The 13,282-nt window shown below is 43.5% G+C and overlaps 1 protein-coding gene across 7 annotated transcripts in view; it reads right to left on the bottom strand.

The window, feature by feature from the left end:
- GRK3 (G protein-coupled receptor kinase 3) overlaps positions 1–13,282 on the bottom strand; it is a 180,258-nt gene that overhangs the window by 60,270 nt on the left and 106,706 nt on the right. For all 7 annotated transcript variants that reach the window (XM_020996593.2, XM_020996594.2, XM_078154395.1 and 4 more), the window contains 3 exons: positions 9,650–9,701; positions 8,116–8,207; positions 6,730–6,829 (listed from right to left, as the gene is read on the bottom strand). In XM_020996593.2, coding sequence (XP_020852252.1) covers positions 6,730–6,829; positions 8,116–8,207; positions 9,650–9,701 — 244 coding nt within the window. The remainder of the gene's footprint in view (positions 1–6,729; positions 6,830–8,115; positions 8,208–9,649; positions 9,702–13,282) is intronic.

The raw sequence follows: 13,282 nt of genomic DNA, 5'->3' as shown, positions 1-13,282 counted from the left end.
CCTGAGGTTCTACCTCATATCCTACAAATAGGCAAAAATGACACCAGTCCATGTTGGAGGGGCCATGGAAGGATAGGCACACTGAGACATTGTTGGTGGAGCCCACTGCAGAAGGCAATTTGGAATTATACATATAAAGTGACTAAAATGTCCACACCCTTTGTCCCAGAGACTCCACTACTGTACTTACACCTCAAGGAAGCCACTGATAAGAATAAAGTCCCCATATACTCCAAAATATTTACAGTAGCGCTTTTCATGATAGCTAAGAATTAGAATCAAAGTAAATGCCCATTGACTGAGGAATAGCTAAACTAATTGCAGTATATGTAGTGGAATATTACTGTGCTGTGTTGGGCAGCTAGGTGGTACAATGGATAGAGCACCAGGCCTAGGGTCAGAAAGACCTGAGTTGAAATCCAGCCTCAGACACTTATTAGCTATGTGACCCTGGGCAAGTCACTTAACCTTATTTGCCTCAGTTTCCTCATCTGAAGATGAGCTGGAGAAGGAAATGGCAAACCACTCCAGTATCTTTGCCAAGAAAACCCCAACTGGGTTCACAAGAGTTGGACAACACTAAAATGACTGACTGAGTAATAACACCACAAGAAATGATGTGTGTGGTGAATATGGAGAAGCCTGGAAAGATCTGTATGAACTGATATAAAGCGAATTCATCAGAGCCAAGGAAACAACATACACAGTGATGACAACAATGTAAATGGAATGAACAATCTGGTGTAGCAATATTATAAAGATCCAAAAGGACCTCAGTGAAGAGACAGGGGAAGGCACCCTCAACCTCTCCCTCCATGGACGTGGGGTTCCATGGGTACCACACTTTGCATGCGTTTTCAGACTTTCTTAATGTATCAATCAGTTGTGCTGATTTTTTTCCTATCTAAAAAATACTATTTATCATCTGGGATGGATCCCTAGGCACGGGAAGGGGAGGAATACTTAGGCTAACTATGTTGAAACAGAAAATACCAACAAAAACTTACTAAAAAAAAAAAAGACTAAATGATCTACTCAAAGTCAAAGAGCAAGGAGAGGGCAGAAAGAATCACGCCTTGAACAAAGCCTATTCTTCTGACTTCCTGCCCAGGGATCATTAGTTTAAAAGTTGAAGTAAAGCCTTAGGAAGGAAAGTGGACCCTAAGACAGTGTCAAGAGGCCTGGCCAGGGAGCCTGATCCCTGGTGCTAGATGCATGACCGGAGAAGAGTCCCTTCATCGCACTGGGCAGGGGCAGCCAAAGGGACTTCTGGCTCTACCTCTGGGAGGTCCACCTCAATTGATGCTTTCAGAATAAGTATTCTAGATCAAGGTACGTTACGCTACTCTCCCTGTTCTTAATGTGACCTATGCCTTTAACTTGCTAGCAGAATGTTTCACCTATTAAAATATCTTTAGATCATTTACATATTGCTTCTAATCATTTTAGGTAGGTTGATGGTACAAAGGAAAACTTGAGCCCCAGCATTTTGATTAGAGCTATCAAAATAACAAAGGCACATTTATAATTTCAAAGCAAAAACTATTTTAGAGAGATATGGTTATAATTTCCCCTACAATTTCCTTTGCTCAAACAGTGGCTAAAACATTGTTTTCATTTATGTATTTATTTTTCAAGCACTTATTATCTCTCCTTCCCACTGTCCTATTCCCACTGAATAATTAAAAAAAAAGGTAACCCTCCAAATAAACATTCAGTGTCTCATAAAACAAATGCAGTTCTGACAGCAAACTGATGGCAAGCTTCCATTTCATTTTATTAAAGACATGAGGAAAAAGAGGGCTGTTCCCAGTAGGTCTCGTAGAATAATAAAGCAAATCCCCCAAAGGTCACATACAAACACTTAGTTAAATTCAAATCATTGTGCTTAGCCTGATCTCACATCTCCCCCCGAGGAATCTGGCAGAAAAATATAAACTTCAATTACCACAAAAATCTTATAGAAAAATTTGGAAAAGAAAGGACCCAACTTTCTAGGTCATTTTAGGCTACATAAAGAAAATGCCTGTTTCACGGGCAACAAGGATATTACTGATTACCAATTACTCAATTACATTCAGATTTTTCTTCTGAACAACTCTCAAAGGTCCACTGTCTATGGTCATGATTGGACAGAAGAAAAGGAGGAGAAAAGAGGGACCATCTTGGCTCTATCAGCAGAAGGGGAAATGATTACACTACAGAGTATTGGGCTCAAATTTTATGTTTGGGTTTTTTTGTTTGTTTGTTTAAGCAATTGGAGTTAAGTGACTTGCCCAGGGTCACACAGATAGTAAGTGTCAATGTGTGGTCTGAGGCCAGATTTGAACTCAGGTCCTCCTGACTTCAGGGCCAGTACTCTATCCACTGCACCATCTAGCTGCCCCCTTGGGCTCAAATTTTAACAGAGTGACCGTGAGCAGCATTTACATTCTGCCAGCCACGGAGTGATCCTGTACCCACAGGGTCCACTCAACTTCAAATTAATTCCTACAAATCTTGTCTCACCCATATATGTAGAAAATGATTATATTTTGTATATTTCCCATAAGAAAAATAAAGTTTGGCTGTGATTGGATGTTTATTTTAAGCTACTTCACCACAAAGAGAGATAGGGACTGGACCTGTCATCGTACTGGCATCAGAACTGCTGAGAGAGTTGCCCACAGCAGGGAAAGGTGACGTCACTTGTCTCAGATCACACAGAGAGGGTGTTAGAGACAGGACTGGAATCCAGGTCTTCTGGCTCCAGGCCAGCTCTCTGCTCACTGTGGGATGCTGTCTCTCTTCTCCTTAAATACTGGATGAAGGAATGTTCTTTGGGTCTTTGCAATGGGGGAGGGGGTGATGCACAACAGATCATGGCTCTGATGTTCTCAAGAGCCCTGCTGCCACTTAAGCTTAGACGCCCCTGCTGAGTTCCACCTTTGATAGACCTTTCTCATGGTTCCAGTCTCACCACTCCACAGGCTGGAGAAGAGGATGTGTGTGTGTCTGAAAAGTGAGCATCACATAGGGGGCAAGGAAGGGGCATGACAGGTGTGAGCAGGCTTACAGGAATGCTCAAGAGTTAAGGAATTAACACACATTTATTAAGTACCTACTGTGTGCTAAGCACCGAGGAAAAAATGGCTAATACAAGTAAAAGTGCTATATAAATGGTAGTTATTATTCCTGAGGACACAAAGGCGCAAAATAAGCAATTGTCCTCATTTGTAAGTAGCTTACAGAGTATGGGGAGGATGAGATGCCTCTAGCAGAGGTTCATAATCTGAGGTCTGTGAACCTGTTCTGAGAGGGAAGTCTGGCCTTGACAAGACAGCCAGCGGGGGCCAGGACATGGCTACATACAGGGAGAAAATGCTTCTGAAAAGCATTCGGACAGTAGAACTTCAAAGCACTTTCTTTTTTATGATGAGCAAACGTGCACGAGCATATTTCAATAAACAAAGAACAAAACAGGGAATCACATACGAAGCTGCTACCATTGTTCCATACGGTTCTGGAGGTGTCTGCAATATTAAATAGAACGGAAATAAAACGGCCCTGCCTGCCAGGGTCCCTCTCTGACCTCTTTTCTTCTCTCTTCTGAATTCATTCCTCTATTCTTCCCCTGGCTCTGTTCTTTACTTTATCTAGACTCCAGAACCACCTCTTCTCTCCTTCTGGCTCATGCTGGAACTTCCCTAAGCCTGGGGGCCCTCCTTGCACTAGAACGTCTACCACCCTCTGGCCCCCTCCCCACGGACTATCCCTCCACGGAGCCCAAGGCCCTTCTCCTACTGGCAGGTTCCTCTTGAGCCTCCATTTTGTGGAGGGACCAAGCAGGCCTGCCTGCCCTCCTGCCTCTCCCGCTCTGGCCCCAACTTCCTCAGGACTTCAGAACTCTGTGCCCGTGCTGGGCAGCATCACTCCTTTGCCCCACTCTTCAGCTCCCTCTTCTATGCTGTCTTCCCCCATTCAAATGTAAGTTTCTTGAGGGCACAGACAGTCTTTCTTTTGGCCTGCACAGGGTAAGTGCTTAATCCATCCATCCATCCATCTTTCCTTCATTCCTTCCTTCCTTCTTGTGCATTTCTAGGGTTTCATTGATTTCCTTATGTTTCTCCTTTATTTCATCACTCCCACCTCCCACCACCCAGCCATGTGAACTTGAGAAAGTGTCTTATAGGCGGTGAAGTTTCCTTCTATATAAAATGGAGATAATAAAAACTGCATAGCCTCCCTCTACCCAGGGCAGTTGAGAGGAAAGCATTTGGTGAACTTTAAAGTGCTAAGAAAAACCGCGCATTACTGTTATTTCAGGCACCCCACTCTATGGTGCCCTTTCTACATGAGATGGCACTCAATATAGACTCCAGAGTCGGCTGTTCAGCCGTGCCTTGGTGCAGAAAGACAATGTGCCATCAGAGGGACAGTAATGGTTTGATCTCACTTCACACATCACCATGCCCCCAGCATCCTTTCTGAGAGTGTTTTTGAGCCCATGCTAATCTAAGAGTCCACCCAAGAAAGAGAAGCTGGACTGGAGATCTTGGGTGAGAGCTAGCCCTGGCCAGCAAATCAAAGGTGTTGGGCCTGGAATCGGGGAAACCTGGGTGCACCTCCAACTAACTCTATGAGCATTCATTAAGTGCTCACCAATTGACATCCGGACAGAAGTCAAACATTCTGTTCCCTCAAGGAGCTAACCATCTAATGGGGTTGGGAGAAATGCTGTGTACCTGAAAAAGTAAAATGAAATACATACAAAGCAGATACCACCAAAATGGAGCGAGAAGCAGAACTAACACCTTGGGGCACCAGAAAAGATCTCTTCTAGGAGCCAGCACCAGTGCGAAGCCTCGAAGAGCCAGGGGCTCCATGAGGCAGAGACAGTCCTTACCTCCAATAATTATCCAGCTGGGTAATTAGAGGCAAATCTAAACCTCTCCAAGTGAGAGTTTTCTCATCTGTAAAACAAGTATAAAGTACCTGCAGAAACTATTTCACATGGCTGTAAGGGTTAGAAGAGACAGTGTAGACAAGGAGTGATGGTGTTATTCTAACCAAAACTTCTCACCTCAAACTAGGAAGATGGGATGTAAAATTTGGGAAGAAGACAGAAAAGGTCATTTTAATCACTATCCAACTTATTTCTGCAATGGCTGGCTGTGCCAAAACACAGCTTTTTAGTGACATCACTAAGGAGGAGATCATAGGCCCAAATTTACATTTTGGGAATTCATTCGTAGAAAACTTCAGGGATGTGGTCCAGAATTCCTAAAACATCCTCTTGGATTTCTTTCCTTGTCAAGTGCACCTCACTCCCACCAAAATCAAGCCCAGCCTCATGTAAATTTCAAGTGCCCATAAAGACATGCTGCTCCTGGGACCTTCCTAAACACCTAAAACTGTTGCTGCTGTTGTCGTCGTGGTTAAGGAAGCAGACTCCTCTCCAAGGACAGACTGCTGAACTGGTGATAACAACCAAAGGCTTTCAGAACCTACTTGAGTCACAGGTGAAAAGACATAATGTAATACAATCACCTAATTCTCTGTACTGTACACTACATTCGTTGGAAGAACAACAGAATGAAGGGTATTCTGTTATGTTGCTCTGGATAAAGCAAATTTAGAATCAGAATTCTGACCAATTAGGTTGACCCCAAATACTGAATAAAACATATTACATATTTTTGTATTTGCCAGACTTCTGACACCCTCAGCCACACAGAGGAGAGTCTTCAAACTGGGAAATAAATATTTCCCCGACCCCAACCTCCCCAACCTCCCTCAAAGCCAAGAGCGGCTAGAAACAGATGTCTTGATCTGTTACACACAGGAGGAATAGCATCGCCCATCAGGCCAGATGCTACCCATTCATCATTCAGTGTAAAAACAAGGTGCCTAATTTAACCAGCAGCATATGAACGGCACTGTGCATAGAGAGGTGGCCTCCAGTCGGGCAGACTCAGGCTCCAATTCTCCCCTGACATGTATTATGTGACCCTGGGCAAGTGTCCTAGGCGACTCCATATGACTCTAAGTTGAAGAAGAGATGCCAATGTGCGTGGCCAAGGGGGGTGTCCTCCCCAAGGAGGTCCCCACGAGGATGACCTTTCAGATCTGGACAAAAACAAAACAAAATAAAAACAACCAAGCTTGGCTTAGCTGCTCCCTATCGATAACAGTCAATTCACAAAGGTGATAAAGGATTCAGAGCCACGGGGGCTGGTGATTCTGCCAGGCAGAAGTAAAAAGCCCCAGTATAACAAGTAGAGGAGGCTCAGGTCGCTAAGTGTAGGGGTCAAAACAGCCCCAGGGGCCTGACGGTGCTGAGGGGAGATTACTATAACAGAAAAAGAGCTGGTGTTTGCAATCATGGTTTGAGTTAATAACCAAAAACGTGTCGTTTGTTTACAAAGACAGGACTTGGTAATTTAAAATTTTTTTTCCCCCACCAAAAGTAGTCCACATTCAAACAGTGTTTGTGCTTATACAGATTTTTCACTAATCTAGAAAATTCCTTCGGTTAAAATGTTTCATTCTCCAGTGCTTTAAAAGGCCAATTTTATGACAAGTGTCATATTGGTTAACATGTTATTACTATTAACAATAATAATAATGGCTAACCAGCTAAATCACACATTATTGCAATGCAATAATCTGAAGCCATCATCGTCTACATCTCACAATGAAGGGCACAGGCAGGAAGCGACCATTTCATGTTTAAAAGCACGTACTCACCCCTGTACTGACAAGGGACAGCATGATTCTCTCATTTAAGGCCAACGTCTCTCCTTGTTTCATCTTGATCCTCTTTTTATCCAAGCATTTCATTGCGTACCTAGAAACACAAACAGCACTGAATAACCGGGAGAGCCAAGCTCTCTCTCGACAAGCTGAACACAAGGCTAAGTTTGGCTTGATGACGGCAACTGAGTGCTACAAGCACAAATCCTTTTTTGTCTTTATTATATTAAGGAAATATTTTACTCATGAAACACATTAACTAATTTTGAGAGTAAAGATTTTTCTACTCTACATGGCTAAGTATCCCTAGTTGATGCAACAGAAAAGAGGACTTAGTTGGGAACCACAACCACAAGGCCTAGGCTGCAACAAGCCTTCCATCAATACCTGTCGATGAATATCACACAAACGTAAGTATCAGTATTAGCGTCATTACAACATTATTTCTTGTCTCCCCTATCAGACCACAGTAACAAGGGCAGGGACTGAGACGAATCTAAACTTGACTGTCTCTCTCATTATTAAACACCATCCTCCACACACGAGAGATCCTTAATAAGGGTTTATGGAATGCAAAAATGGATGACCTTGGAAAGGAGAGAACTCGGGAGGAACTTCTTTTTTGTACTTGGGTGATCGATCTACAGATTTGCCTTGCCCCCCTTTTTCTAGACAGTAAAGTCCCGGGGGCAGGCAGGGCCTGTGTCATAACAAATTTTATTTTTAGCACCCTTAATGCTTTATACACAGGAGTTATACAGTAGGAGGAACTGAGAAAGCTAAGTATTTAAAGGAAGGAAATCCTTTGGAAAAACAAAGCCTCCATTTCTAATGGGTGCCCCAATTGGAAAGTATCAATTTCCCCTTACTCCCGGGGAAACACTTTAGAATAACTTTATTAGTAGTGACCCAGCCTTCTTAGAGTCACATGGGAGGGGCCTGGACTCTCCCAAAGATTTGGACTGACAGAGAGCCAGCCAGCATTTCCAGGAGTATGGCCCCTCCCTCTGTTCATGCAGATTCCCAACCCTCTAGGACTTGGTCGATGGCATGAAAGGTCTATCAGTTCTCCGAAGCAGCCCCACCAACAGGCCTACAATCTGTCCCTGGGCTCATACTCAAAGCCTTTCAAGCTCAGGAGGCCTGGCTTGGCCGGCACTGACTGGCCTTGATAACCCCAGGTTACTTATATCCAGCGATGAGACACGGGAGGATTTCCGGGAGGTCCAGTGAAAACACTTGGGCAAAAATACTAATTTATAATGCAATGAAATTCCTTAGAAGTGAGAGGCTAGAGTTGGACAGTCCTCCTTTACAGACCTCATATGCTACTGAGTGTTGGAACTCAATATTTCCACTGAAGCCATTTGAGGAGCTTACATTTTTCCAGTGTCAGCTTTTCTGCAACCATATACTTCACCAAATCCTCCTCGGCCGATAATCCTATGTACACTGAAATCATTCATGGTCAACTGTGAATTCAAAAATAACAGGCATTTCATTTCACTTCATTTTTTTCCCCAAGCTCTCACACAGATTCAGACTATCGTGAGTGGTCGCTCGCTCCGGCGGAGGGGGCTTCCGTCAGCCTCGCCGATTCCCAAGTCCAAGGATGGAGAGACCTCCACATACTCCCCCTTCCTTTGCCTCTTCCAAAGTAATGAAGCACAAGGAAAGGAGAAGCAAATGTGAAGACCACACAGTGCGAGGTCACGGGAGCCCGGCTCGGGGGTCACAGGCCCAGAAGAAGGAGTGACGTGCCCAGGCCCCCAGAGGAAGGAAGGCCTCATGGGTGATGCTCAGGGACCATCCTAGTCGTTCGCTTGGATTTCTGTCTGGAGGCTAGATAGCAAGGAGGTCACAGCAGCCAATATGCCCGGGGATATCTATACCAGCTCTAGAGGGGGGCTTCGTTAAAGCAGCCCCCGAGGTCCAGGGCTGAGCCTGTGCACAGCCACAGGGGAGAGACAAAGCGCCTGCCTGGGACCCAAACAGTGGTGTGACTTTTCCGGCCCCGGCACAAGGCGGGGTATGAGAAAGCGCCGGTGCTTAATCCGGGCTTGTAGAAGCAAATTCTAAATACAAGACAAGGTACCCAGTCAAAGGAAGTGGCTCTTGTACAAGCCCATGAGATTAGCTTGTTTTCTCCTAAGTGGGATGGGGGCTGGAAAACTGAACCCTGTACAATACTGCACAGGAGCCGAGGCACCCAGGGAGGCAGGGAGCTGGCAGTCGGCAGCCAGCAGGGCAGGCGCTTTGTCCAAACCATCAGGGTCCCCCTCCTGGCAGCAAGGGCACAGAGAGGAGAGGTCTGCTAGCCATTCTCAGTCAAGGACGAGGGTGAGGCCTGCTCTCACGCACTCTCACCTTGGCTCTGTCACAAGCGCAAGTAAAGGGGAGGATACAGGGGGAGAGCAGAGGAGCCAACTCTGTGCCCTTTCCCAGAAGAAAGAGAAACAGACCTGAAAGGGCTGACATTGAAAACAAACAGAAGACGCAGACGTGAGCTAAGCCTGTCGGTCAGCAGCACTCATAAAGGCACCACTAGGGGCCAGCCTCAGAGTCGGCCCTCAAGGAGCTTCCCTTACAACAGAGGAAATTAGCCCACACAAGAGGGCTGACCACAGGGCTGGGGTGGGAAGAACAGCAGAGACTGAGCTGTGTTTCCCTTTCTAATCAAATCTTTGCATTCTAGGAAATATTCAGATGACTCAGGCAATACAACACTATGAGGCTGCTTAAGGATACATTGTCATATTTTGTGAAACAGTCTCCTTCCCAAGATAAGTTGGTCTTGTTCAAGGAAGGAAAAGCAATGGAGCATTATCAGAATTTCATATGATAGACAGAGAAAGAGGGACAAGGGAGGAAGGGAGAAAAGGAAGGCGAGAGACATGATCACACAATTACTTACATGGATATTTAGCTCAACATTTTTCCACTGACAATATCTAGTGAACTTGTCACTAAAAAAGAATGAAGTTAAAGTAATTATTGGAAAGTTACATTTCTCATCATTTAACTTATTTACTTCCTAAATTCACAGAGCAACTTTAAAAAATAAGGAACCCTAAGACAAGGCAAAATTGCTGTCGTATTTGGTGTTCAGCATGCCTGCCCCACTCACAGGCCACTAACCAGGGCAGAAGCGCCCCATCTTTCAACACCTTTGCCAATGTGCTTGAAGCCTCAGAGTCGTTTTGAGATGTAGTTCTCTTTCTCTTAGTAATTTAGTACATTCTTTCATGTAACTGTTAATAGTTTGCAATTCTTATAAGAACTATTTGCTTCCGTATCTCGACCACTCCTCCATCTCCTGGGGAGTGGTGTTGGTTGTAGATATTTGTTAGTTGCCAAACCTATATCAGAATTACTTTTTTCCCCTACTTGACCTCTTCCCTTTGCACCCTACTTGCACTGGTTTTATTCATGAAAAAAAACTTTTCAAGTTCATGTAACTGTAATCACTTCTACCCTTGGGGCAGCTAGACGGCACCATAGTACAGAAAGCACCGCGGGCCTGCAGTCTGGAAGACCTGAGTTCAAATGCAGTCTCAGACACTTACTAGCTATAGGACTCTGAGCAAATCACTTCACCTCGGTCTGCCTCAGTTTCCTCAGTTGTGAAATGGGGATAATAATAGCACCTACTTCCTGACTGCTGTGAGTATCTAATGAGTAATAATTGTAAAGCATTTAGCACAGTGCTCGGCACATGGGTGTCCTATAAATGTTAGCTATTATTATTGTTGTTGTTATTTATTCCTTCATTTGATTAAGAAAATTTCCCTTCTGGCCATTCATCAATCAATAAACATTTTTGATAAAAAAAAATATTGATTAAAAATAATGAAAGATACTAGATCTGGTTCTCATCTAAACTTTTTAGGTATGACCTTTAATACTTCAGTACACTTTGAGTTTCCTCCTGAATATGGCCTAAGGTATTTGGTCTAAACCCAGATTCTATAAGACTGCCTCCTACTTCTGTCAAGAATTCTAGGTAACAAAAGAGTTCTTTGAGCGCATACTCAGCATTTATGGGGGATGGGATTCTTTTTGGTTCTCTCTTGTCTAGTGTGATAAGCTGTGATGCTTACAGCTTTGTTATATCTTTGGAGATCTACAAGGACTATTCTCTCTTCTCTCCTACTTGTTTTTCATTGCTTTCTTAGACATCAGTTTCTAAATATGGAAATTTTCTCAACATTTTTTCCATGTTTTGTCTTAATCTAGTTTTATTTTGTGACCTGAATCACAACGTTTTCTGAGTTTCTTCTTTTGATGATCATTTGCTACAGTAACAAAAATGATCTAAACGAACGAAGACACACTGGCAGGATAAAAATAACACTTGACTAGAAATCACATACTCAAATAGCTAATATTGCACCAAAATTGTCCACATATAATTTGGCTTAATAAATCAGTTTCCTCATCTATACAATTAAAATAATAACACCCTTTCTTATCTACCTATTTCATCAGAATTTTCTACTGGGCCAGTTTTGGGAAAGGGGTAAATAAGACTTTGTTTTAATGATATATAAATAAAAAGGGCTCTACATCAGAAGCTCCCTCTTGGGAGAAGGGGAGCCCACAGGGTTTTGCCTGGGGCACCAAATTTAAGGAGCCAACGATAGCACTTGACAGGAATAACTGAGTTTAACCATAAGCAAGGACAATGACACTAGGACAGTACCAGATTATGGGCTTTCCTGCTCCCTCCCGTGACCTCTCTGGTTGTGTTATTGCCAGAGTCTCCATGGGCTACGTCCATGGCTGTCTACCTCTCTGCATAGGGGAGAGTGTTCCAAAGTGTGAGGTATGACCATTGTCCTTCCTTAACTGAATTAAAGTATTAAAATTAAAATTAGGTCTTAAAGAAATGATTTGAGGGCATCTTTCCTGCTGTTTACCAAAGGGTCAGAACTGCTATTCAAGGCTATGTCCTTACTAGACGGTAAGCTCCTTGGGAACAGAAATGCCAGCTTAGCTATCTTTGTATCCCCTACAACAAAGCCCACTGTTTACTGAATGAATGCTTATCATACACATATAACTACTAGGCAAGAACCAACATGGTCTGGCAATGGGGAAAAAAGGATGATAACTCTCTTCAAGTATCTAAAGGTCCAGCATATACACTAGACTGGTTCTGGTTGGCCCAGAGGGTAGTACCGGCAGAAACGGTACAACTCAGAAAAAGTCATATTTCAGCCTGATTTTGAGGGGAAGGCATCCTACCAACTCCAGCTGTCCACCAGTGGGATGCATCACCTGGAAAAGTGGAAGGTTTCCTCCTATTTGTGGGCCAAAGAATCTAAAGCCAGAAGGAAGCTCAAAGGTCACTCAGTGCAGTCCCTTCATTCTGGAGTTGAGGAAGCTGAAACCCAGGGAGGGGAAGTGAGTTGCACAAGGTCAGACTACCTGTCAGAGGCAGGACTGAACCCAGACCCTCACACTCCAGACCCAGTGATAAGACTCTGAGATTTCAGGCAGCTCTCCACAGTCAGGTTTCTGATACTACTCAGAATAATTCTACCACATGATGGAAGGAATAATTTTGCAGTAAATGGTATTAATAACATCTCTTGAAATTATACAGAATTGCAGAACAAATTAACATTCCTTTGTATCTGTGACCACATGGGGAATAGAGATGTAGTAATAGATTCATGTGTACATGGTGTTAAAAGGTTTGAAAAGACCTTTGCTCACAACAGCCTCATTTGGCAGTACGAGGATTGGGCCTTTTGGAAGGATGAAGAAAGTGGGGCTCACACAGGGTGAGGCGCCTGTCCCGATCAGAGAGTCAGTGTTAGAAGACAGGAAACTGTACCCATCTCTTCTGACTAACGACTGAACACTGGTAATGCATTGGACACAGTTATTGTGTGACTTTCATGTGCACAGATTGCAGAGAAAGGGATATTTCCTGAGAATACATCTTTAGTTCTGGTCACTGGGGGGAGCAAAGATCTTTCCCCAATAAATGAAGAGCTCACATCATTTAGAAACTGGAAGAATCTACCAGATCAACCATCTCATAGACACAGTCAAAGAGCAATGTGAGATTTCAAAGTAATAGACAGCATCTTAGCAGGAGCAGCAAAAAGTAAATCTACTGGTCAGGTATTCATCTATTTGACAAACATCTGAGTGCCTACAAAGGGATGAGACGCTGGGTTAAGTACTAGCTGTTAATCGTATCAAGATTCTGAAAAGGCATAGACTTGTGTCCTGGAATTCTAATAACCACAGTGTCATTTAAGGATTAGGAGACCAATCTGACACCTTAAATTAAGTCTAGTGAAGGAAAATCTAAAAGGTCAGATAATTTATGGGGTCATATTTGGATTACAAAATTGATTCCCCCTCTGGCTTTTTTTTCAAGCATTAACCCCCTTTGCTGGTCCTTTAAAATGTTAGACAGATTAACTACTTCACAGAGAGGAGGGGACAGTAACCACTTACACACTTAACACAATTAAAGTCTTGAGAATTAGATCAACTGTCTCTAACATTACAATGCTAATCAATGAGG

The sequence above is a fragment of the Phascolarctos cinereus genome, unplaced genomic scaffold (genome assembly GCF_003287225.1).
Source record: "Phascolarctos cinereus isolate Bilbo 61053 unplaced genomic scaffold, phaCin_HiC Scaffold_4;HRSCAF=312, whole genome shotgun sequence".
Classification (NCBI taxonomy): domain Eukaryota; kingdom Metazoa; phylum Chordata; class Mammalia; order Diprotodontia; family Phascolarctidae; genus Phascolarctos; species Phascolarctos cinereus.
The sequence above is the reverse complement of the archived record's forward strand: the minus strand, read 5'-3'. Positions and strand labels throughout refer to the sequence as shown.